General features: G+C 66.7%; 11 protein-coding genes across 11 annotated transcripts; 4 read left to right on the forward strand and 7 right to left on the reverse strand.

The window, feature by feature from the left end:
* Window positions 1–138: 138 nt before the first annotated feature.
* MICPUCDRAFT_49662 (uncharacterized protein) lies at window positions 139–1,405 on the reverse strand (the record flags this gene model as incomplete). Its single annotated transcript, XM_003061045.1, has 4 exons — window positions 139–235; window positions 408–619; window positions 883–1,132; window positions 1,349–1,405. Coding segments are annotated over 3 exons (426 nt in total), but the record flags the coding sequence as incomplete, so codon positions are not given.
* Window positions 1,406–1,631: 226 nt separating this feature from the next.
* MICPUCDRAFT_28127 (uncharacterized protein) lies at window positions 1,632–2,760 on the forward strand. Its single transcript, XM_003060791.1, has 3 exons — window positions 1,632–1,663; window positions 2,057–2,173; window positions 2,326–2,760. Exons 1-3 carry the CDS (start codon window positions 1,661–1,663, stop codon window positions 2,464–2,466), a joined length of 261 nt encoding a protein of 86 aa, XP_003060837.1. The 5' UTR covers window positions 1,632–1,660; the 3' UTR covers window positions 2,467–2,760.
* A 210-nt stretch (window positions 2,761–2,970) lies between these two features.
* Window positions 2,971–4,837, reverse strand: MICPUCDRAFT_34792 (Drug/Metabolite transporter superfamily; the record flags this gene model as incomplete). The annotated part of the gene is made up of 5 exons (XM_003061046.1): window positions 2,971–3,498; window positions 3,615–3,692; window positions 3,879–4,010; window positions 4,192–4,458; window positions 4,739–4,837. 5 exons carry the CDS (start codon window positions 4,835–4,837, stop codon window positions 2,971–2,973), a joined length of 1,104 nt encoding a protein of 367 aa, XP_003061092.1.
* Window positions 4,838–8,573: 3,736 nt separating this feature from the next.
* Window positions 8,574–10,271, reverse strand: MICPUCDRAFT_48003 (uncharacterized protein; the record flags this gene model as incomplete). The annotated part of the gene is made up of 3 exons (XM_003061047.1): window positions 8,574–8,798; window positions 9,124–9,593; window positions 9,725–10,271. The coding sequence occupies 3 exons, from the start codon at window positions 10,269–10,271 to the stop codon at window positions 8,574–8,576; spliced, it is 1,242 nt and encodes a 413-aa protein (XP_003061093.1).
* An 846-nt stretch (window positions 10,272–11,117) lies between these two features.
* MICPUCDRAFT_41142 (uncharacterized protein) lies at window positions 11,118–12,132 on the forward strand (the record flags this gene model as incomplete). The annotated part of the gene is made up of 3 exons (XM_003060792.1): window positions 11,118–11,393; window positions 11,573–11,757; window positions 11,865–12,132. The coding sequence occupies 3 exons, from the start codon at window positions 11,118–11,120 to the stop codon at window positions 12,130–12,132; spliced, it is 729 nt and encodes a 242-aa protein (XP_003060838.1).
* Window positions 12,133–12,363: 231 nt separating this feature from the next.
* Window positions 12,364–12,997, reverse strand: MICPUCDRAFT_60474 (uncharacterized protein; the record flags this gene model as incomplete). Its single annotated transcript, XM_003061048.1, has 2 exons — window positions 12,364–12,588; window positions 12,665–12,997. 2 exons carry the CDS (start codon window positions 12,995–12,997, stop codon window positions 12,364–12,366), a joined length of 558 nt encoding a protein of 185 aa, XP_003061094.1.
* A 178-nt stretch (window positions 12,998–13,175) lies between these two features.
* On the forward strand, window positions 13,176–15,789 carry MICPUCDRAFT_60475 (uncharacterized protein; the record flags this gene model as incomplete). The annotated part of the gene is made up of 4 exons (XM_003060793.1): window positions 13,176–13,691; window positions 13,878–14,319; window positions 14,478–15,363; window positions 15,425–15,789. The coding sequence occupies 4 exons, from the start codon at window positions 13,176–13,178 to the stop codon at window positions 15,708–15,710; spliced, it is 2,130 nt and encodes a 709-aa protein (XP_003060839.1). The 3' UTR covers window positions 15,711–15,789.
* A 12-nt stretch (window positions 15,790–15,801) lies between these two features.
* MICPUCDRAFT_34797 (uncharacterized protein) lies at window positions 15,802–16,831 on the reverse strand (the record flags this gene model as incomplete). The annotated part of the gene is made up of 2 exons (XM_003061049.1): window positions 15,802–16,178; window positions 16,345–16,831. 2 exons carry the CDS (start codon window positions 16,829–16,831, stop codon window positions 15,826–15,828), a joined length of 840 nt encoding a protein of 279 aa, XP_003061095.1. The 3' UTR covers window positions 15,802–15,825.
* Window positions 16,832–17,162: 331 nt separating this feature from the next.
* Window positions 17,163–18,400, forward strand: MICPUCDRAFT_20119 (uncharacterized protein; the record flags this gene model as incomplete). Its single annotated transcript, XM_003060794.1, has 3 exons — window positions 17,163–17,720; window positions 17,828–17,949; window positions 18,067–18,400. 3 exons carry the CDS (start codon window positions 17,163–17,165, stop codon window positions 18,398–18,400), a joined length of 1,014 nt encoding a protein of 337 aa, XP_003060840.1.
* A 162-nt stretch (window positions 18,401–18,562) lies between these two features.
* On the reverse strand, window positions 18,563–19,756 carry MICPUCDRAFT_60478 (uncharacterized protein; the record flags this gene model as incomplete). The annotated part of the gene is made up of 1 exon (XM_003061050.1): window positions 18,563–19,756. One exon carries the CDS (start codon window positions 19,754–19,756, stop codon window positions 18,563–18,565), a length of 1,194 nt encoding a protein of 397 aa, XP_003061096.1.
* A 747-nt stretch (window positions 19,757–20,503) lies between these two features.
* MICPUCDRAFT_28137 (uncharacterized protein) lies at window positions 20,504–23,998 on the reverse strand. Its single transcript, XM_003061051.1, has 3 exons — window positions 23,885–23,998; window positions 22,527–23,702; window positions 20,504–22,328 (listed from the first exon to the last, which is right to left on the reverse strand). Exons 1-3 carry the CDS (start codon window positions 23,972–23,974, stop codon window positions 21,639–21,641), a joined length of 1,956 nt encoding a protein of 651 aa, XP_003061097.1. The 5' UTR covers window positions 23,975–23,998; the 3' UTR covers window positions 20,504–21,638.
* Window positions 23,999–24,026: the final 28 nt, after the last annotated feature.

Consider the following 24,026-nt stretch of genomic DNA (forward strand, 5'->3'; position numbering starts at 1 on the left):
AAGTTTTTTTTTTTGATTTAACGCGCGCGGCGACGAATCGAACCGTCGTTTCCAGACCGACTCGGCGTCGATCGGCGGTGGCGACGACGACGACGACGCGGGGTGGGGAGGGGGGTGCGCGTTCGAGCGCACGGAACGGAATGGCAACCTTCCTTCGTATTAAAAATCATCCGCCGAGCGATCGTCGCGGAGACGAAGGCGGCGGCGGCGGCGTTCGGCCCACGTCAGGGTCGTTCTATACAAGCGAATGTTGGGGTGGAGTTCAAAGGCGTCAGTTGGCGTTGAAAGGCATCGAGGACGGGGATTGAAACCGTGGTGTGGGCGGAGCGAGACGACGGCAAAAGTCCTTAAGGATCGGCGTTCACCACGCCAACGCGGTCGTATGGGGACCAGTGTATAGAACGCACCTCACTCGCTCGCTCGCGCGCGCGCGCGCGCAAACGGAGCGCAGCGCAGCGCGCGTGGTCGTTTAAAGGAAATCCATGAACGCGTCGTCCTCGTCATCCGCTTCCTCGTTGCCAAAGTCCAGCGCGGTGAACATCATGTCCGCCTTGCCGCCCGGCACGACGAGACCTTTGTACGTCTGCTTCCCCTTGAGGAGCTTGTCGAGCTTGTAGGTCTGTCGCGGGCGCGATCGACGGGGTCGTTTAGGGTTTATGGGGGTTTAGGGTTAGCGCGACGTCTCGCGGGTGGATGGACGGGGTGGGACAGCCCTCCCTCGTCGAGAGCGACGGACGCGCGGGCCCGCGAAGGACGGGAAAGACGACGACCGACCGACGACCGGGGGGAAAAGTTCGAGAGCGTCCATCGCGCGAGGAAACGAGTACGAATCTGAATCTTCTCTCGTGCGACGAGCGAACGACGAACGGGAAGAGGACGCGCCTGCGTGTCCCCGAGCTGCTGCTCGTTGCCGTTCTTCTCGCACTTCACGAAGAACTTCGCCTCGACCTTGTCCGTCTCCGGGTCCGCGATCGTGAACTCGGTCGTCTCCTCCCACTCGGGGTCGAGCCCGATCCCGACCTTGGTCGTGTAGCTCGTGTCGCCGTGCGAGACGGTGACCCAGCACCGACACCGTTCGATGTTGAAGAACTTGACGTCGAGCTTCTTGATGTTGCACGCGGTGATGTGGACGCTGCGGAGGGAGGGGGGTAGGCGGGAGGGGCGCGGGCGGACCGGACGCGTCAGATCGCGCGGGCGGGCGGCGAGGAGGAGGAGAGGAAGAATAAAATGCGGCGATCGATTTCGTGGGGCGGTCGTCGCGCGGCGGCGACGCGGCGACGCGGGCGACGCGGCGCCGCGACGCGCGGGCCGCCGCGGCGACGCGAGCGCGCGGGCGCGCGGGACGCACCGGAGCTGACCGCCGGCCATTTTGTCTGAGTGTAGCGTTCGGTGGTCGTCGAGAGCGCGCGCGATGTTGAAAGGGCGCGCGACGCCGATCGCCGCCGCACTCGAAGGAGCGCGCCGCGCGGACGTCGGAGCGGCCGTGCGAGTACTACAGTACTCGACTCTGTGCGAATGCGCATACGCGCGCGGTCGGTACACACATACGTACGTTCGGTTCCGAGCCCTTTTTTTTCCCCGAGCGTCAAAAACAGCGCCGAGGCGGCAACGTTCGCCCTCTTTCAAGCGCGCGGTTGGTCACTAGCGACCTACTGCAAACATGGTGCGTTCGCGTCCACGCCTCGCTCCCGTCATCGTGGCTCGCGTCGCCGCGACGCGCGCGCGCCGCGACGCGTCGCGGCGCGGACGCGGCTCATCCTCGGCGTCGCGCGTCGACGGCCGAGCGAAGGGTTTGCGACGCGACGCGCGCGCGCGCCGGACGCCGCGCCCGCGCGGCGCCGTCGCGCGTCCTCGCGCGTCGCGATCCTTCGCTCGGACGTCGCGGCGGCGGCGTTGGAGACGTCGCCGTCGCGGAACCCGCGTCGTCGCGCGCGTCTCCGGCGTCGTCCGGCGCCGCGACGGCGCGATCCCAAGCGCGGGCTTTGCTCTTTTCTTTCCCCGCGATTCTTTCTTCCTTCGCTGACGTCCCCCCTTCCGTCTTCGCTCCCGCGCTCAGGTGCTCGCTCAGGACATCGACCTGCTCCACCCCCCCGCGGCTCTGGAGGCGCGCAAGCACAAGCTCAAGCGCCTCGTGCAGTCGCCGAACTCGTTCTTCATGGACGTGAAGTGCCAGGTGCGTCCGCGAGCGAGGCCGACGTTTTCTTCTCGCGCGCGCGGAACCCTAAAATTTACCGCGACGCCGCGCGCGCGCATCCCCCGGCCTCCGACGACGCGCGCGCTGACGCCCGCTCTCCTCTCCTCTCCTCTCCGCCCCGAAACTACCAGGGTTGCTTCAACATCACGACGGTGTTCTCTCACTCCCAGACGGTGGTGCTCTGCGGCAGCTGCTCCGCGGTGCTGTGCCAGCCCACCGGCGGGCGCGCGCGGCTCACGGAGGGGTGCAGCTTCCGGCGCAAGGGCGACTGATCGATCGATCGGTCGATCGATCGGCCGCGTCGTCGCGACATCGCGCTCGGCGCGGCGGATCGGACGCGTGGGGGTTTAGAGTGGGGTCTATGAATAGGCAAAAACGGAGGACGGCGCGAGGGAGGGCGCGCGACGCGACGCGGGCGGCGGCGGGCGAATGAATGGAAAGCTTAGCCGTCGCGTCGGCTGCGCGCGCGCCGCGGAGGTTGGTTTGGAGGATGTGAGCCCGCCTCGAGGATCGGTAGTCGACGCGCCTAGTAGGCGTGTTTCTATCGATGCGAACGTTCTGATCGACGAGTCGTCCGCCATCGCGCCCGCGTCTGCCTTTCGCTCGATCTGATCCCCTCGGATGAGGGCGCGGTCGAATGAATGCGTTTCTCCTCTCCGCTTCTCTGTCGTTTCACTCGATCACTACCTCCTACGCCTGCTACTATACTGGGGACGACGACGAAGACGACGACCCCCCCACTCCACCCTACGCGACGCGCCCGTTCCATCCCGTCGTCACACCCGCTCGTCATGACGCGGCGAGTTCCCGCCCGAGGACGACGACGCGGCGGCGGCGCCCGCGATCCCACCTCCGCCTCCGCCCCCGCCAGCCGTACCGCCGCCGCCTTTCGCGCCGACTCGCTCCGCCCGCTCCTTCGCCTTCGCCGCCTTCAGCTTGTTCACGTTGTACATCCCGACGGCGAGGAACGCGACGACGTACCCGAAGTAGTTCAAAAAAGTACAGCTGTTCCCGAACAAGTGCTGCGACGCGAAGATGAGCATCCAATCTTTGATCACGCCCGCGATGTTCATCGTCAACGCGGACGTCTTTCCGATCAACAAAAACACCGCCAGGTTCAACGCGAACGCGGTGACGCCGTTTAAAAGCAGCAGAGGGTAGTCGATCACGAGCTCGATGTCGTTCAAGATCTCCGGGAGCTCGACCGTGGCGAACGGCAGCGCGAGGCACGCCGCGCACGCGGGCGCGACGTAGTACAGGCTCTGTATCGGATTCATCGCGTACCCGCGACGCGTGATGAGCACCTGTCGAATTGTTATTGGTCAGTCGGCGCACCAGATACGGTGACGTGGAATATCGTGTGGTCGAGAAATAATATATATCGTTTGATCGTCGGCCGCCGCCACGTGTCAACTCGCACCTGCACGAGCATCAACCGCAGCGCTTCGAAAACGAGCGCGGAGAGCTGCTGCGCGACGCCGACGGCGACGAAGTCGATCTCAGGGTCGTTCCATACGAGCGATCGTCGGGGTGGAGTTCAAAGGCGTCAGAAGCGGAGATAAAAGGTGTCGAGGGCGGGGATTGAAAGCGAGGGGTGGGCGGAGAGATGCGCCGGCGAAAGTCCTTAAGGATCGGCGTTCACCGCGCCAACGCTGTCGTATGGGGACCAGTGTATAGAACGCACCTCGCCGTACGCCGCGATGGCGACGCCCACGGCGATGACGACCATGTTCGCGGACGTCGACCGCGTCAGCTTCTCCATCCCTAAGAACACGCCGCACACGTACACGAGGCCTGGCATGAGCGCCTTGGTCATCTGAGGGCCGAGGGTCCGTACGAGCGAGCGAGTGAGTGAATGTCGGGGTGGAGTTGAAAGGCGTCAGAAGCGGAGTTGAAAGGCGTCGAGGCGTGTCGCGATTGAAAGCGAGGGACCCTGGGAGGAGAGATACGCCGGCCGGGAAGTAAAGTCCTTAAGGATCGGCGTTCACCACGCCAACGCGGTCGTATGGGAACCAGTGTGAGATAGAACGCGCCTGAATGAAGGAGACGGAGAGGTGCAGGTAGGCGCTGTTGCTCAGCCACAGAGACGCGGCGTACAGCGCGCCTATCGGCACCACCCTGTTCACGTACTCGTGCCGAGGCATGTGGAGTCGCTTCGTCGTCCCCGCGACGCGCACCATGAACGTCGCGATCGAGGTGCAGAAGCACATGTGCCAGAGCGTCAGCGCGATGGGGTACTTGAACCGCGTGAACGCGAGGATGTACTGCGTCGTTGTTAGGGGCGGAGGATGAGACGACGGGCGGGGCGACGGGGGAGGTCAGACGACGCCGCGGGTCGAGCGGGACGCGAAGACGACGACGACGACGACGGACGCGTCGCGAGGACGGCAACGAAGGGGAACGTCGCGGCGGGCGATAGGGAATCCTCGTCGCGGGGACGCGCGGGGGCGCGAGCGACGATCGCGCGCGGGAGCGACGCGACAGATGTCCGTCCTCGTCTTTGCGACACAAATCTCGTCGCTCTTCTCGCGGGACGCGACGGACCTTGTTGAAGAGGATGACCGCCATGGAGATGGACATCCACGTCGCGACGTAGAAGTAGGCCTTGCCCGCGAGCTGCCACGCGGTGAGCGGCGGCGCCATCTCGCGCGATGCGTCTCTCTCGCCCCGCGCCGGCGCGCGCTCAAAGAATGATGTCAACGACGCGCCCGCTACCGCTCGTCGTCGATGCGACCGCTGGAAGTGACCGTTCGGGCGCGCCTCACGGAGAAGTCGACACACGCCCACGGCGCGCGTCCGCGTCCCCGCGCGACTCTGGCCGGGATGTCGGAGACGACGGCGCCGGGCGCGGGCGACGGAGAGCCGTCCGCGGAGGAGATCGACGCCGCGACGCGCATTCAGGCGATGCATCGAGGGAGGGTGGCGCGTCGCGGGATCCGAGACGGAGCGGAAGGGGCGAAGAATGCCGACGCATTCTCCGAGAATGCGGTCGTCGCCGCGGCGTCGAACGACGACGACGACTTCGACTTCGAGGACGACGCGCGGACGAACGCGGCGGCCGCGCGCATCCAAGCCGCGCACCGAGGGAAGGCGGCGCGCCGCGAGATGCGGGAGCTGAAGGAGACGACCGCGGCGGCGACGAAGATACAGGCGGCGCACAGAGGACGCGCGGCGCGACGCGCGATGGCTGCGTCGGAAGAAGAGCTCGAGGACGTCGTCGCCGCGGAGGCGTTCGACTTCGAAGATGACGAAGAGACGAACGCGGCGGCGGCGAGGATACAGGCGATGCACCGCGGGAGGATGGCGCGACGGGCGCTGAGAGCGGAAGAGGAGGAGGGCGACGACGCGACGGCGGACGTCGCCGCCGAGGAGTTCGACTTCGCGGACGACGAGGAAACCAACGCGGCGGCGGCGAAGATTCAGGCGGCGCATCGCGGGCGCCAGGCGCGACGAGCCATGAAGGCTCTCGAAGAGCTCGAGGACGTCGCCGCGGAGGAGTTCGACTTCGCGGACGACGAGGAGACCAACGCGGCGGCGGCGAAGATTCAAGCGATCCACCGCGGCCGACAGGCGCGACGCGCGATGAGAGCGTTGGAGGAGCTCGAGGACGTCGCCGCGGAGGAATTCGATTTCGCGGACGACGAGGAGACCAACGCGGCGGCTGCGAAGATTCAGGCGATCCACCGCGGGCGCCAAGCGCGAAGGGCGATGAGAGCGTTGGAGGAGCTCGAAGACGTCGCGGCGGATGAATTCGACTTTGAGGACGACGAGGAAACCAACGCGGCTGCGGCGCGGATTCAAGCGATTCACCGAGGACGCATGGCGCGACGCGCGATGCGCTCTACGGCGACGGCGGAGGAAGCGTTCGAGTTCGACGACGACGACGCGACGAACGCGGCGGCGGCGCGCATACAGGCGGTGCACCGCGGGAAGGCGGCGCGTAAAGCCGCGAAGGAGCTCCGCGACGCGCGCGCGTTGGAAGCGATGGAGACGCTCCAGGACCTGAAAGACGAGGGGTTCGACTTCGCGGACGACCCAGAGACGAACGCGGCGGCGGCGCGGATTCAAGCCATCCACCGCGGGAAGAAAGCGAGGGATGCGTTGGCGCGAGAGAAGAAGGAGCTGACGGACGCGGCGACGAAGATACAGGCGGCGCATCGAGGGAGAGCCGCGCGTCGGTCGATGGCAGCGCCGCCGCGCGCGAGAGAGGACCCGGACCCGATCGGGGACGGACTCGGCGCGGAGACGGACTCGGACGACTCCCTCGCGGGCGGCGAGGAGCTGCCGATCGAGGAGGAGGAGGAGGAGGACGACGACGACGACGACGCCGATGAGGAGCTCGGGCGCGCGGCTCTGAGAATTCAAGCCGCGCACCGGGGGAGGATGGCGCGACGCGAGCTTCAGGACTTGAGAGAGACGAACGAAGCCGCGAAGAAGATTCAAGCGGTGCACAGAGGGAAGCTCGCGCGGAGGGAACTTCAGGAGCTGAGAGAGACGAACGAAGCCGCGAAGAAGATCCAGGCGGTGCATCGAGGGAAACAGGCGAGACGCGAGCTTCAGGAGTTGCGAGAGACGAACGAAGCCGCGAAGAAGATCCAGGCGGTGCATCGAGGGAAACAGGCGAGACGCGAGCTTCAGGAGTTGCGAGAGATGCACGCGTCCGCTCTGAAAATACAAGCCGTGCATCGAGGGAAGCAAGCGCGGAAAGAGCTTCAGGAGTTGCGAGAGACGAACGCCGCGGCTCTGAAAATCCAGGCGGTTCACAGAGGGAAGCAAGCGCGCAAAGAGCTCCAAGAGCTTCGCGAGACGACCGCGGCGGCGAAGAAAATTCAAGCGGTGCATAGAGGGAAACTCGCGAGGAAGGAGGTCCAAGAGCTCAGAGAGATGCACGCGTCTGCTCTGAAAATTCAAGCGGTGCACAGAGGGAAGCAAGCGCGCAAAGAGCTTCAGGAGCTGCGCGAGATGCACGAGTCCGCGAAGAGGATTCAGGCCGTGCACCGAGGGAAGCAGGCGAGACGCGAGCTTCAGGAGTTGCGAGAGATGCACGCTTCGGCTCTGAAAATACAAGCCGTGCATCGAGGGAAGCAAGCGCGGAAAGAGCTTCAGGAGTTGCGAGAGACGAACGCCGCGGCGAAGCGCATACAGGCGGTGCACAGAGGGAAGCTCGCGCGGCGGGAGGTCCAGGAGCTGCGCGAGATGCACGAGTCCGCGAAAAGGATTCAGGCGGTGCACAGAGGGAAGCAGGCGCGGAGAGAACTCCAGGAGTTGCGAGAGACTAACGAAGCCGCGAAGAAAATTCAGGCGGCGCACCGAGGGAAGCAGGCGCGGCGGGAGGTTCAGGAGCTGCGAGAGACGACCGCGGCGGCGACGAAGATACAGGCGGTGCACAGAGGGAAGCAAGCGCGCGCGAAGTTCGCGGAAGCGCGGCGCTTCGCCGAGAGCATCGCCGAGGAGGAAGAGGAGGAAGAGGAGGAGTACGAAGAAGAAGAGCGCGGATCGGTCGAGTCGGAATCGGAATCGGAATCGGACGAACCCGAGCCTCCGCCGCCGCCGCCGCCGCCGCCGCCGCGGCCGAAGACGCCGCCGTCGCCGCGATCCGCGCTCGCTCGCGCGCAGGCTGCCGCGGACGCGCTCTTCCAGAGGAACCCCAAGCTCGCGGACGCGTTGGAAGCCGCCGCGTTCGCGCGCGCCAGATCGAAGCCGAAGCCGAAGCTGAACGAATCGTGGCGCAGAGCGCACTCGCCGTACAAGACCTACCAGGTCGGCCCCGACGACCGCGCGGCGCAGGCCGCGCGGATAGCGCGGATGAGTCCCTCCGATCGACCTCTCCGAGGCGCGGCGGCGTGGGCGGACCCGGCCGCGGCGGCGGCGTGGACCCCGCGGCGGCGCGGGCTCGGGGGAGGCGCGGGCGGCGCCGCGACGACGACGACGGAGGACGATCGCGACCGCCACCCCGGGCTGTCGAGACCGATGGTGGAAGACCTCGCGCGCAGGCTCCCCGCGTTGTGCGGCGGCGGCAGAGGCGGCGAGGCCGAGGCGCTGAGGTTCATCGCGTCCGTCGTCGCCGCGAGGCGGCTCGCGAGGGAGGAGGAGGAGGCGGCGGCTGCGGCGGCGAGGGGGGCGGAGGAGGAGGAGGAGGTAGCGCCGCCGCCGCGGGCGCGACGCACGCCGGAGCCGCCGAGCGTGCCTCTGAAGTTTGCCCCGACGCGCGCGCCGCGTCGGTTAGCGTATTAAGCATCGCGCGACGAACGAAACGAAACGAAACGGAACGTCGTCGTAGGGCTATTATGAGATGGCTATTCGTTATTACGCCCGACGCCCTCCCCGTCGTCGGAGTCCGATGAAGGAAGGGTCCGTGCGTTCGCGCGAGCTCGATCCTCTATCGCGTCGTGCCCTTCTCCAGGTCGTACTCCCCCCCGCTCGGTCGCACCGTGTCCGGGGTGAACACGCCCCCCCGGTACGCGCTCGACAGCGGCGAAAACGGCACGCCCTCGCGCCCGCCGGGCTTACACCGCGCGCGGAATCGAAGCTCCATGCTCACGCGGCCTTTGCTCGCGTCTTGCCTCGCGCGCATCAAGTCCGCCGCCGAATCGATCACCGCCTTCTTCTCGTCGCCGTCCCACTTCGCGGCGCCGTGCCACATGTCGAACGAGTCGAACGCCACGAACGGGTGTGTTATCCACGTGTGCGCGTCGTCCGGCGTGAGCTCCGGCGAGCCGCGCGACATGTAGTTCGGGTCGGTGAACTCAGGGTCGTTCCATACAAAGCGATGTCGGGGTGGAGTTCATAGGCGTCAGATGGAGTTGAAAGGCGTCGAGGACGGAGATTGAAGCCGAGGGGTGGGCGGAGAGATGCGCCGGAAAAAGTCCTTAAGGAACGGCGTTCACCAAGCGAACGGGGTCGTATGGGGACCAGTGTATAGAACGCACCTCGAACTGGTCCTCCTTCTTCTGTCCCCGTCTCGTCGAAAACATCGACATCACGATCGGCGCGGCGGAGAGCGGGTTCTTCGCCGCGCGGCCCATCATCTCCCCGATCGTCTCCTCCTTCGCGCCCACGTTGTCCTCCGGTTTGCGTATCTCGTAGTCCCACTCCTTCGCGCCCTCGTCTCTGGGGAGGAGTAGACACAGCGGGTTTTCGTACACCTGCCCCGACGCGTCGAGCGGCGTCCTCGCGAGCCAGACGTTGTAGTACCTGTACGAGTACGCGCCGTCCTCCTCCTCCTCCGCGCCAAACGGCGCACTTCCCGGCATCGCGGTCTCCATCCACCCGGGCTGCTTGTAGTCGATCGCGTCCGGGTCTCGGTGCAGGCGGCCCAGAGGGTTGTACTTGGACATCGTGAAGTCCGTCTTCGGCCGGCGTTGCATGAAATCGATGGCGCGGTCCTTCATGTCGTCGCCTGCGGACGCGTAGAAAAGTGGTGACGTGGACGGAGGAGCGCGATCGGACTGGTCAGTACGTGATGACGTGGAGGTTTTTCGATGACGTGTCGCGCGCGGATTGGATCGGTCGGTCGACGAACGAACGCACCGACGAACGCGACGCCGGAGAGAACCTCCCCGCCGAACTTCGGGTCGCACTCCTCCGGGAACGCCTCCTCGAGGAGCGACCGCCCAGCCTCGAACGCCTCCGGCCACAGCGAATGGTGCCCCGCGTTCTTGTTCCGCACGCCGATCGCGTCCCAGCCGTCCTCCATGACGCGCAGCAACCTCAGGAGCTTCGGGTTGGACGGATCGATGAGAGACACGAATCGCTCCGCGCCCGCGGCCGCGATGGCGGCTCTCGCGCCGTCGTTCACCATGATGTCCACGTCGACCGCCGCGTCCTTGTACGGCACCGCGCCTCGGCGCGAGGTGTAGTCGCTCGCGCGCGAGCACGCGTCCGGGTTCGCGAGCGCGGGAGGGGGAAGCTCCGTCGTCGTCGTCGACGACGCCGCCGCGGCCGCGATCGGTGCCTTTCGGAGATTATCACGACGAGCGCGAGCGATCGTCGCGGTCCGCGCGCGGCGGACGCGCGTCGTCGCGTCTCCCGCGGGAGACGCGAGGCGCGTCGGGGCGAGGAGCGCGGTCGTCGCCATCGTGGGTGATCCCGCGCGCGCGAGAGAGAGGAAACGTCGACGAGCGGAGCGACGCGCGCGACGGGGTGTGGCGAGCGTTTATTATCCGCAAAAGATACGCTCGTCGCAGAGAGCTGACCGCCAATCCATACAAAACAAGTTCATCGGTCAGCTGAAAGGGAAATCGATCAAACGTTGAAACCGAGGGACGCGTGAAAAACGTTCGTGAACGCGCTCGCCTCGCCTCGGCGCGAGTCGCGTTTTCGACGCGAACGCGGCGTCGTCGATCACTCACTTCACGCGCCGCCGGGCACGGAGGTGCGCCCGTCTCCCCTCTCGCGGACCCTCCCCCTCCCCCCTCGATCGCGCTCGCGCGCCGCGTCGCCGCGTCGTCGCCCCGCCCTCGACGCGCGCGTCCTGACGCCCGCGCCCTTCCGCCCGTCCACCTCCGCCCCGCCCCCCGTCGCGTCGTAGTTCGCAGAGCGGAGAGGACGCGAAGATGATTTATGACACGAACAGCACGCTGTTCCGGTCGTTCCTGAAGGCGTCCACGAAGACGGGCCACGTCGCCGGCGTCGGCGGCGTCGCCAAGGACATCAAGGCCAAGGGGAGCGACGGGAAGTACCAGGGCGAGTGAGCCCCCGTGAGCGCGGCGGAGGCGGAGACGGGGACGGGAGCTGAGTTTTGAACGAAAGAGAAGTAACCCTACAGTACCCGACGCAGTACCTCGGACCTCCTCGGACCTCGCGAGAAACCCGAGGCGACGACGCGACGCCGCAGCCGCCGCCGGCGGCACTCCTCCTCGCACTCCGCCACGCCCTCGCCGTCGCGACGCGCCCTCTTCCCTCGCCCCCCCCCCCTCCTCCGATGCCGCCGCCGCCGCCGCCGTCGACGCTCGCGCGCGCGCTCGCCGCGTCGCTCGCGCTCGTCCTCCTCAACGCGCCGTCGAACGCCCAGGCGGGCGGGCGCCGCGGCGCCGCCGCCGAGCCGTGCGCGCCGGTGAGCACGGCGTCGCCCTTCGACCTCGACGCGTACGCCGCGCACGCGTGGTACGTCCAACAGCAGCAGGTGGTGCGATATCAACCAAGGGAGTCGCTCTACTGCGTGCGCGCGTCCTACCGCGTGAACGACGACGACGCCGTGGTGCGACGAGACGAGACGAGTCCGCTTTCTTTCCGCGCGCGCGCTACGAACACGTTCTCCCTCGCGCGTCGATCGTCGATCCTCGAGGACTTCTTTCGCGCGCGCGTCTCGACGCGCGGGAATGCCATCCACCAATCGCACGCCCGCGCGACTGACACGTGGCTTCCCTCGACCAATAGGACGTGTACAACACGGCCAACGTCGGCGGCGTCGACGGGCCGCCGCAGAACTCCGACGGCTTTCGGCTGCGCGCGGTGATCGATCCCGACGCGGACGATGACGCGCCGAGCAAGCTCCGCGTCGGGCCGAGGTTTCTTCCGAGGTTTCTGTACGGGCCGTACTGGGTCGTCGCGGTGTCTCCGAGGTGCGCGCGGCTGCGGAAGGTTTTTTGGTTTCTTTTTTTTTTGCTCTTTGGCGCTCGGCGCGACGGACGACAGACTCACTCGCCTCGCTCGTCCGTTTCACTCGCAGCGAGCCTCGCGACGAGAGCGACCCCGTCGGCCCTGGGTATGACTGGGCGATCGTCAGCGGCGGTCAACCGACGATCCCGACGGGAGACGACGGGAAGTGCCGCACCGGGAGCGGCCAGAACGACAGCGGCTTTTGGTTGTTCACGCGAGAGAAAATCGCGTCCGAGGCGACGCTCGAAGAGATGCGCGCCGTCGCGTCCGAGAAAGGGTTCGACCTGAGCGCGTTGGAGCCCGTGACGCACGAGGGTTGCGAGTACCCGGAAGAGTGACGCGAGCGCCCGACGTGGAAGCGTCGTGCGAGAGCACGAACGAACGAACGAACGAACGAACGAGCGAACGCGCGGATGGGAGAATACTGTACTTCTCGACGACACTGCAAGCAGGAATAGAAAAGTTTCCGCGACGCGCTCTAAGGATACCGTACGCGCGACACCGGGCACCCCTCGCCATCGCCTCGCCTTCTTCCTTTCCCTACCACTCCTTTCGATCGTTCGATATCATCACTGGTTCGCGGCTAAGATCGCGGACAACACGATGAAGCTCCCTATCAACCCGGCGGTGACGTAATCCACCGCGCTCTTCGCCTCGGACGCGCTTCCGAACACCCTGTTCTCGTTGAGCGAGTTCACGACGCCGTCGCCCTTGGGCCCCTGGAAGAGGATGAGCGCGATGGACGCGATCGCGACCAACAGGCGCGCGGACTCGAGCGGGCCGTTCGCGGCGGTCTGCGGTCGGTCGCGCGGGCGGGTCGAGGACGGGAGGGGGAAGGGGAGCGACGGATAAGAGAGCGAGCGAACGAACGATGATGACGATGTGGTCGAGTCGGGTCGGCGACGCCGCGCGACGGGGAGGAGATAGACGGCGCGGCGGGACGCGCGCCTGCGCGAGCTCGTTCGCCGCGTGCGCGAACGCGGGCGCGGCCGGGAGCGCGGTCGCCGCCGCCGCGACCGTCGCCGTCGCCGCGGCCGCGCGGCGTTCGCGCGCCTCGGCGCGCGTCGTCGTCGTGCTCGTCGTCGTCGACGATCTCGTCGCCCGCGACGTCGCCGTCGCGCGCGCCGCCGTCGTCGCGCGCGCGCGTCCGCGGACCGCGCGCGACGCGACCGCGCGCGTCGATATCGTGCTCGACGTCGACATCATGATCGATGTCGCGATGCGCGCGTCGTCGTGTGGAGGGGACGCGCTCGGGCGGTCGCAGGGCGAACGAACCCTACATCCCTGAAGCAAGTTTCGCTTTCGTCGAGGGAAGCCGTCGCAGATGTCGGCGCCCGCTCATCACTCTTCGTCCGCGCCGGCCGGCGCGTCGTCGCGAGTCATGGCCGCGGATGACGACCTCGACCGGTTCGACGACTCGGACTCCGAGAGATTCGTGGACGCCGACGCGGACGACGCCGCGCCGAAGGGCGGCGGCGCGTCGACGTCCGCGCGCGTCTCCGCCGCCGTCGCGTCGTCGAATCCGAGACCGAACGCGCGCGATCGCCCGTCGTCGAGAGCGGCGCGGAAGCGCGCGAAGAAGCTCGCCGCGAAGGCGGCGAGGACGGCGCGACGCGAGGAAGAGAAGACGCGATTTCCCGCCGCGGCGGACGGAGACGACGGCGGCGGCGGCGACGGCGGCGGCGACGCGTCGTCGTCCGGGGAAGAGGAGGAGGAGGAGGAGGAGGAGGACGCGTCGCGACGGCGGCCGCGCTCGTCGTCCGCGGAGATCCCGCCGGTCCCGGATAAGAAGGTTCACCACGGCACGCTGCGCGTGGAGGGCGTCGTCGTCGACAACAAGCTCGTCCTCGTGGACGGGAGAACGCGCGCGGTGTACTCGTCCACGAGGCGCGCGAAGGTGCGTTCTATAGACTGGTCCCCATACGGCCGCGTCGGCGTGGTGAACGCCGATCCTTAAGGACTTTGCCCGGCGTGTCTCTCCGCCCACCCCTCGCTTTCAATCCCCGACCGCGACGCCTTTCATCTCCGCTTCTGACGTCTTTGAACTCCACCCCGACGTTCGCTCGTATGGAACGATCCTAAGGACGGGTCGCACCTGCGCGTCGGGACGTTCGATCCCGCGACGGGAGCGGTGATTCGATGGAGCAAGAAGGAAATCGCGGCGCATCACGCACCCAAGCCGGCGGACGACGACGACGACGAAAAAGAAGAAGAAGAAGAAGAAGAAGAAGAGAACGTCGTCGAGGGCAGGATGGAGAGACCGCCGACGTCGGTGACGCACGCCTTCGACGCGGACGGGGACGACCACTGCGAGACGTCCCCGGAGGCGCACGCGAACGTGGTAAACTTTCTGAACGACGTCGCGTCGCGGCTGGGGAAGAAGCCGAGCGAGCTGATCATCTACGACCCGTACTACTGCGCCGGCGGCACGGAGCGGTCGTTCAACGCGCTGGGGTTTCGAAACGTCATCAACCGGAACGAAGACTTTTACGCCGTCGCGAAAAGGAACGAAGTGCCCGAACACGGTGCGACCGACCACACTATTGTCTATTACCTTTCCCTCTCGCGTTCGCTCTTCGCCCGCCCGCCCGCGCTTCCCTCACGACGTCGCAGCGGCTGTTTCATCGGCACGACGCGCCGCCGACCGACGCGTCGACCCCACCGAGCGACCGACCCCTCGCAGACGTCCTCGTGACCAACCCGCCGTACAGCGCCGATCACGTGGAAAAATGCCTCACCTTCGCGGCGGCGAACCTCGCGGAGCACGGACGGCCGTACTTCCTGCTGTTGCCGTCGTACGTGATTCACAAGCCGTACTACGTCGACGCGCTGTTGACCGGCGGCGCCGCGGGGAGGCGGGCGAAGGAGGCGAGAGAGAAGAGAGAACGAGGGAGGGCAGAAGAAAAAGAAGAAGACGTCGAGGAGGAGGAGGAGGAGGAGGAGGACGAGGAGGAGGACGAAGAAGAAATGGTGGACGACGACGACGACGACGACGACGACGACCAGATGGTGTTCAAGCGCGCTTCCGACGCGACCGGCGAGCGGATCCCCCTCGCGAAGAAGAAGTCGAACGCGTCGTCGTCGTCGTCGTCGTCGCGTCGGCAGACGTTGCCCTTCTACGTCGCCCCCGCGAAGCGGTACTACTACTGGACCCCGAAAGCGCTTCTCGCCGCGCGCCGCGCCGCGTCCGCGCGCGACGACGGCGAGAGCGCGTCCGCGCGCAGAAAGAAGAAACACGTCGGGCGACTGGGCGAGCGCACGTCGCCGTTCCCGTCGATCTGGTGCTGCTGCCTCGGGGAGTTTCAGACGGACGCGTTGCGACGGCATCGGAAACTCCCTCGCGCGTTTGTCGACGGGTACACCGTGTCGACGCACCCGAACGACCTCCCCGCGCACGTCCTCGACGAGTGGGATCCGCGGAGGCTGGCCGCGGTGGAGCGAGAGAGAGCGCGGGGGGCGCGGAGGAGGGACGGGGACGACGGGGATCACGGGGACGACGGGGCCCGCGGGGACGACCGCGGGAAAAGAGGGGGGAAGATCAAAAAGTTGAGACGCTTCGCCGGATTCAGGTGCGTTCTATACACTGGTCCCCATACGACGGCGTTCGCGTGGTGAACGCCGTTCCTTAAGGACTTTGCCCGGCGCATCTCTACGCCCACCCCTCGCTTTCAACGCCCGCCCTCGGCGCCTTTCAACTCCACCTGACGCCTATGAACTCCACCCCGACGTTCGCTTGTATGGAACGACCCTCAGCGGCGGCAACTGCGGGCAGAACATGCCGGCGAAGGACAAGAAGCGATACGCGGAGTTCACGAACGACAAGAGCGGTGAGGCGGCGACCGGTAACTGGGAGAACGGCAAGGGCGGCGGCGACGGCGGGATGTTCTCGCGGCCGAGGAAGAAGGCCAAGTACTGACGACGACGCGAGCGCGACTTCTTTCATACGAAGGTACCCTGTACTCGTAGCTTATTATAAGAATACTCGTGTTCACGAGAACGAACGCGGCGGCTCGGACGTACGGTATGATTAATTACTCGAGCGAGAGCCCCTTGTCGTTCTCGCGCGCGCCGGACTTGAGCTTATCGTAGAACCCCGACGTCTCCTCGATGACGGCCATCGTGTACGCTTTGTCCATGCACTCGTCGTTCAAGCCGAACGCGTTTTGCGGCTTTCCGTCCGGGGTTTTGTAATCGCGGAACCACACGCGAATCTTCTCGAGCTCCCCGGGGAAGTGCTTCTCCACGTCCGCGACGTCGTTCACGTCCTTCGCCTTCGGGTCGTCCGCCGCGATCGCGATGACCTTCCAGTCGAGCTCGCCGTCGTCGATCATCGCGTAGACGCCGACCGGCTTCACCGGGACGACCGAACCCATCTCGCGTTGAGCTGAGGGTGGAGTTGAAAGGCGTCAGGTGGAGTTGAAAGGCGTCGAGGGCGGGGATTGAAAGCGAGGGGTGGTCGGAGAGACACGCCGGGCAAAGTCCTTAAGGAACGGCGTTCACCACGCCGACGCGGTCGTACGGGGACCGGTCGGTGTGAAAATAGAACGCACCCGAGCCGATCTCGACGACGTCCACCGGGTCGTTGTCGCCCATGACCTTCATCTCCGGGTGCTCGTGCCCGGGGTCCTCCCACGTCCGCGGGAGCATGCCGTAGTTCCAGTTGATGTTGTACGGGTAGTCGCGAAGCTTGCCCTTCTTCGTGTCTTGCTTGATCGGCGTCAGCGGCTCGTCCGTCGCGACCTCCATCTTCGCCTTGGTCTCCTTGGGGATCTCGCAGATGAAGTTGCACGTCCCGTCCGCGTTGTAGAGCGGGACGTCGTGCCACGGCGAGATGGCCTTCTCGCCGTCTTTGAAGAAGATCCTGTAGTCGAGGCTCGGGTAGTCGCCCTTCTCGTCCTTGCCGTACGCCGCCTTCGCGGCGACGGAGGCGCGGAACGCGCGATGGCGGTTCGGCGCTATCGCGACGAGCGCGGACGGCGCGCGCGCGAACTGGCGCGCGGCGGCGGGCTTCGGCGCGGCCGCGCGCACGATCGCCATGGTCTTGAACGCGGAGGCGATGGCGGACATCGCGGCGTGCGTGGGGAAGGGGGGCGGGGGGGGGTGGGGAGCGAAGCGTGCGGCGGGCGCGCGACGACGAGAGGCGGCCGGATCGCGCATCGCGGAACGACGCTCGATCCACAAAAAGGCGTCCGCGGTTCGCGGCCGAGTACAGTACGGTATTTTTCGTATGAGCAATGTTTCAGAGACGTCGCCTTATCTGAACGATTCGCCACACGCGTGCCAACTGGCGCCCCGACCGGCCACGTAGAGCCCCATCGGACCGTCGCGCCGCCGCGCGCACTCCACGCACGCACCGCGAACGACGACGATGTTCGCGCTCGCCTCGTCCTCCGCCGCCGCCGTCCGCGTCCCGGTCGCGTCCGCCGCGGCGCCGCGGACGCGCGCCGCGCGCGCCGCGACCGCGTCGTCGCTCTCGTCCTCCGCGTCCTCCGCGTCCGCGCCGCTCCGCGCGAGATGCTGCTTCGTTCGCGGTCCGTCGTCGTCGTCGTCGTCGTCGTCCGTCCGACGCGGGAGCCTCCAGGTCCGCGCGGACGCCATCGACGACGCCGTGGAGATCGCGACGAAGGGCCCTAACACGGGTCCGAAAGGGCCGGTCGCGTCCGACGTCGTCCCCGCGCTCCCGCGCTCGACGTGCTCCGACGTCGTCGATGGCGACGGCGGGTTCAACCTCGCGACGACGTCGTTCGGCACCATCGGCCTGAGCGTCGGCCTGCCGCTGCTGTCGTACGGGTTCTTCTCCTTCTTCAACTTCCTTCCGGGGGGGAGCGTGTCGTCGCTGCTGCTCATCTACGGGTTCATCATCTCCCTCATCGGGTTCGCGCTGAAGTACGCGCAGCTGGACCCGCTCGAGTGCGTCACGTACAGGGTGCGTCGCGACGGTCGTCGTCGTTCGCTCGCTCCCAGATCATCTCGTTTTATCCATCCCGTCCCGTTCGTCGGCCGCTGACCTTCTCTCTTCTGCGCCCTCCACAGGACGCGCTCGCGCTGCGCGAGTCGCAGACCACGGCCATCCTGACCCAAGTCCGCAACGACGTCACGCGGTACCGATACGGCGACGAGCAGCACCTCGAGGAGGCGCTCGGGTTCATCTTCCGGTGCGAGAGAATTCCAACATTCCGTTCCGTTCCATTCCGTTTCATTCCTAAACCCTGTCCTCCGCGCGACTGACTGACACTGACGCGCGGATTACTCTCCCCTCGACCTGATATCAGGTACAACCGCCCGGGCGGCCTCCGCAAGAACCAGGCGCCGAAGATGACGGGCATCGCCGAGATGGTCATCGTCGACCGCTACGCGCTCGTCTTAAAGTTCGACTGCCCGAAGATGGAGCTGTCCGAGTGGACGGACCGCAGAGAGAAGATTCAGGCGTTCTTCGGCCCCGGCGTCACCGCGGGGATCACGGAGACGGGAGAAGGGAAGGTGGAGGTGGAGCTCGTGAGCGACGGCAGCGACGCGTCGGGGCCGAGCGGGAACGACGACATGGAGGTGTTGCCGCCGCTGATGCCGGGGTTGCCGCCGCGCTACGTCAAGAAGGGCAAGGCGTAGTGCGAAGTGCGAAGCGCGAAGTGCTGTGGATGTGGATGTGGATGTGGTGGGTGAAATACCGTGGTTGGTGAACCGCTCGCTTGTACACGTTGTCGTAATGATACACGTACACGTACACGTTCTATTCGCGAGTTTGGACGGACGCGGGTCCTTCCTCCTTCTCTACGCGTAGTCCCCCCCCCCGTTCTCCGCGAGCTTCAAACACTCGGTGTACACCCGTTCGTCCACGTCCATCGTCAGACTCCCGCTCTTCATCTCGTAGCAACACGTCTTGCCGCCGCCCTTGCCCCCCCCCGTCGCGTACATCCCCGCGTACGTCGCGGAGTCCGTCTTGTACTTCAGATGTACGCCGCTGCCGAACCGTCGCTTCAACGCGACGCCGGCTCTCTCCGCCTCGACCCTGTCCCTGAAATCTTTCGTGTACAAGATCAAGACGCCAACGCCGCCCTCGCCCCCGCCCGCGGGCGCCTTGGCGGCGACGACCTCGCCAGCCTCCACCGCCTTCGCGCACTCGACGAAGTATCTGTCGATCACGTCGGACTTGACCCCCATGATCATCCACTTGCCGCTGTATGTGTGTGCGCTCGCGGCGTCTTCGCTCGAGACGTTTTCGTCGCGGCCGTTGACGTAAACCCATTCTTTCTCCGGCGAGGCTTCGGTCACGGGATTCAACGCGGCGAAGACGGAAGGCTTGGTGAAATCGTAGTGCGTGAGCCACCGGTGCGACATCGGCTCGGCGAACTTGCCGTCGAGGAGTTTCGGAGACACGAGTTCACCGACCGAGCTCGGGACGTCGTACGGAAGTCCGAGGAGCTCGAGGACCGACGCGGCGGACGCGTCGTCCGCAGATCGGCGGCGGAGGGTGAAACGCACGGGCACGTCCTTCGTGGGGAGCGCGTCGACGCCGCGCGGCGCGTCCACGACGCACGCCACGACGGTCAGCGCGCCGGAGTCCAACGCGGGCGCGAGCACCGCCGCCTGCGTCGCCTTGACGAAGCCCGCGTGGATCGGGTCGCCGACCGATGATGAGAGGACGTCGACGGCGACGGCGTTGGGATCGTGCGCGTTGCCGTCGTCGCGGCGGAGGCGGAGTTTCGCGCCGTGCGCGAGCCGCGCCCTGGCCGCCCGGTGTCTCATGCTGCCCACCAGCCGCGCCGACACGACCGCGTCTCGGGGCGCGTCGTTGTCGTCGTCGTCGATGACGACGACGGCGTTTTCGTTTTCGTCGGTCGCTCGCTCGTCGTTCGAGATCTCGACGACGGGCGCGCGTTCGGGTTCGAGCGCGGATTTCTTCGGAGCATCGCCGGTCGCGGCGGCCGCCAGCGCGTCGTACTGGCGCTTGAGCATGAGCGGCATGTCGCGCGAACGCGCGCGATGCTCCCTCGGCGCCGCGCGCGCGCGAGGCAGTGGCGCCCTCAGATCTCGGGCTGTCGACCCGAAAATCGAACGAAACCGAATTGCGTGTTACAACTCCACTTGTACGCAAACGTTTTTCACCCATCCCTCAGTTTCAACATTTGATCGCTCCCCCTTTCAACTGACCGATGAACTTTTCTTGGCCGCGGGAAAGATGTCGTGCTGTCACGACTCGTCACGAGGTGTGTCACAGTCCGTCGCGCGCGTCGTCGCCGCCGCCGTCGTAGATGCCCGCGCTCGTCGCGTCGTCGTCTTCTCATCTCGTTCGCGTCGCGCGTCGCTCGCGCGCCGCCGCGGACGCGTCGCGCGTCGGCGTCGCGCGCGCGTCGACGCCGCGCGGGTCGATCCGGGTCCGCCCGTCCGCGGCGTCCCGAACCATCGTCGTCGTCGCCGGGAAACGTTCGGGTTCAGACGCGCCGCGCGTCCGATCCTCCGCGCCGCGCGTCCGATCCTCCGCGCCGCGCGCTCCTCCTCCCGCGCGCCGCCGCCGCCGCCGCCGCGCCGTCGTCGCCGCCGCCGCCGCGCCCCCCGCGATCGCCGCGGGGATGACCGCGCTGCAGTTCACCCCCGTCGACGCGCTGGCGGGCGGCGCCATCCTCGGCGTCGCCGCGATCGCCAAGCTGACGCTCACCGGCCGCGTCCTGGGCGTCTCCGGCGCGGTCGAAGGATGCGTCGGCGCGGAGACGACGACGACGACGACGACGCCCGCCGGCGACGTCGCGTTCGTCGCCGGCCTCCTCGCCGCGGGGTGCGCCGCGGCGTTCGGCCTGATGGGCGGCGTCGCGCCGTCGCCGGAGCCGATGGTGCCGATCGCGCGCGCCGCCGCCGCGGGCTTCCTCGTCGGCCTCGGCGCCGCCATGGGCAACGGCTGCACGTCCGGGCACGGCATCTGCGGCAACGCGCGCCTCTCCCCGCGAAGCATGGCGAACACGTGCGTCTTCATGTTCACCGGGTTCCTCGCCGCGACGCTCTTCGACACGAACGCGGCGCTGGGCGTCGTCTCGAACGTCTCCGCGATTGCGAATCCGGCGTATCCGGCTTTCGCGGCGGCGCGCGGCTGGATCGCGTTCGCCGGCGTCGCCGTCGCCGCGTTCGCCGCGCTCGCGTCGGCGGCGACAGCGAAAGGCGGAGTCCGCGGAGGCGGGACAACGATCGGCGTCATCGCGGACGGCGCCGTCGGATACGTCTTCGGCGCGGGGCTCCTCGTCAGCGGGATGACGCGACCGACCAAGGTGAGCGGGTTTCTCTCCGCGACGGCGGCGTCGTTCGATCCGTCGCTGATGCTCGTCATGTGCGGCGCGCTCGCGCTGTGCGTCCCGGGGTTTTACCTCGTTCGAAAGCTCCGCGATTCGCCGGCGTGCGCGGAGGGGTTCGACGTGCCGAGCGGTAAGACGATCGACGCGAAGTTGATGACGGGCGGGGCGCTGTTCGGGGCTGGGTGGGGGCTCGGGGGCGTGTGCCCCGGGCCGGCGATCGTAGCGCTGGCGGCGACGCCGAACGCGGCGATCGCGACGTGGATCGTCGCGATGCTGGCGGGGATGCTCGTGAACAAGAGCGTCTTCTCGAGCCAAGCGTGATGAAGCGAGATGAGAGAGAAGACGAAACGAACGAGAGAAAAACGATATGATACTGTAGAGCGATTCGAGAGTGGTCTGTACAAAACAAAGCCTCGCTCGTCCGTCGTCAGATCCGTCGTCGTTCCGCGTTACTCCTTCCTTGGTCACCCGTCGGATCCGCCTTCGGCGCGTACTACTTCCGTCCTTCGTCGTTAGCACTCGCCGTCCGTCGCGCGCCGCCTTCCATTCCGCCGTATTACTCAGTCTCAGTACATCTTCTCGATGACGCCGCTGTACTTCTCCACGACGACGTTCCTCTTGAGTTTCTGCGTGCTTGTGAGCTCGCCGCCGTCGACGGAGAAGTCGACGTCCAAAATCGTAAACTTCTGAATCTTCTGCGCGTTCGAGACAGCCTCCTTGTTGTACGTCTTGATCCCGCCCTCGATGTACGCCGTCCACTTCGGATCCTTCTTCGCCTCCGTCACCGTCGTCGACGCCTTGCTCACGTCCTTCGACGTCCCGAACAGCTCGTCCACGAAGCCGTTCTCGTCGTCCGGCTTCTGTCGAAGCGTCACGAGAAGCGTGTTGTACTTCCGCTTATCGCCCACCATCATCACGTTGCTGATGCACGGAAGAAGCGACTTGAGCCTGTCCTCGATCGGCACGGGCGCGATGTTCTCGCCCCCCGCGGTGATGATGAGCTCCTTGATCCGGCCGGTGATGGACAGCAGCCCGGTGGCCGGGTCTACTTTCCCGACGTCGCCCGAGTGCAGCCAGCCGTCCTCGTCGACGGCTCCCGACGTCTTCTCCGCGTCGTGCATGTAGCCCATCATGACGTGCCGGCCGCGGAAGCACACCTCGCCTTCGTTCGGCTTATCGCGCTTGGGGTCGTGCTCGATGTTGATCTCCACGCCAGGGAGGGTGCGACCGCAGGTGCCCGCGAGGAAGTGCGCGTTCTGAGGGTCGTTCCATACGAGCGAAGAACGTCGGGGTGGAGTCGAAAGGCGTCAGAAGCGGAGTTGAAAGGCGTCGAGGGCGGGGATTGAAACCAGCGAGGGATGGGCGGAGAGGAACGCCGAGAAAAGTCCTTATGGAGGATCGGCGTTCACCACGCGAACGGGGTCGTATGGGAACCAGTGTGAGATAGAACGCGCCTGACCGCACGTCTGCGGGCCGGTGTTCTCGGACATGCCGTACACCTCCATGATGTGCACGCCGAGGGAGCCGAAGTAGTCGAGCGTGTCCTTGGTGATGGGCGCGGCGCCGGAGAGGCAGAGGCGCGCTTCCTCGAGGCCGATCGCGGCTTTGGCCTTGGCGGACACGAGCTTCCGCGCGAGGAACGTGAAGAACGGCGCGGAGCCCTTGGAGTTCACCTGCGCCGCCGCGTGCGCCTTGCCGAGCGTTCCTTTGCCCCACGCGGAGATCTTCTTCTTGAGGCCTTTGATCTCGCGGCCCTTCGCCTGAATCGCCTCCGCGAACTTCTCCCACACGCGCGGCACGGCGAAGAACACCGTCGGCTTCGCCTTCATGAGCGTCCCCTTCAGCGACCCCTTCATCGCGTCAGGCGCGGCGAAGTGAATCTCGGACGGGAGCCCGTGATCGGCGAGGTACGCCATCGGCGAGTGAATGTCCACGATCTGCGCGGCGATGTGCGAAAGCGGGAGGTACGACACGACGCGGAGCGGGCCGGAGACGAAGTCCGGGTGGTGCTCGATGTTCGCGCGCGTCGTGAACGTCACGTTGTCGTGCGAGATCATCACCGCCTTCGGGTTGCCCGTGGTCCCGGACGTGTAGATGAGCGTGCAGCAGTGCCCGGGTTTCTGGTCGGCGACGCGCGCGTCGAGATCCGCCTCGGCGACGCCCGCGCCGAGCGCCATGAAGTCGTTCCACGAGTACACCTTCGCTTGCCCCGCGCCGACGCCGTCGTTCGCGGACTTGTCGAAGTCGCCGCCGTAGACGACGATCGCGGCGAGCTTCGGGAGAGAGCCGCGGATCGCGAGGATCTTGTCGAGCTGCTTCTGGCCCTCAACGACGATGACCCTCGCCTTGCAGTGATCGACGATGTACTTGCACGCGGGCGGCTCGTTCGTGGTGTAGATCCCCGCGGCGAACCCGCCCGCGGCGATCGCGGCCATGTTCGAGAGGTGCCACTCCGGGGCGTTGAACCCGAGGATGCTGACGGACTCGAAGCGGCCGAGGCCGAGGGCGATGAACGACTTGGCGGCCGCGCGCGTGTCGTCGTAGAACTGCTTCCAGGTCCACGTCTTGCCGTCGCAGCCGATGAGCGCCTTCGTGTTGGCGAGCTTGTGATCGGCGCACTTCTTGAAGACCTGGAGGCGCGGCGATGGGAGGGAGTGCGGGGGGTTGGGGAGCGGGACGCGTCAGATCGCGGCGCGGGCATCGACGATCGCATTATTCCGATGAATGAAATGATGTCACCCCCGGCGGACGAAGCGGGCGGTCAATTCCTTCCGCGCGCGAGATCCCGCCCGCGAGATCGCCGAGGACGCACCGTCATGATCGTCTCCGGCTCGCGCGCGGCGACGCCGCTCTCCGCGAGCTTGATATCGGCGATCGCCGTGGGCTTGACATCGCGGGGCATGTTGAACGGTGCGTGTGTGAGGCGACGCGCGGGCGATGATCAATGCCCCGTC

Source organism: Micromonas pusilla, assembly GCF_000151265.4.
Source record: "Micromonas pusilla CCMP1545 genomic scaffold MICPUCscaffold_9, whole genome shotgun sequence".
NCBI classification, from domain to species: Eukaryota; Viridiplantae; Chlorophyta; class Mamiellophyceae; order Mamiellales; family Mamiellaceae; genus Micromonas; species Micromonas pusilla.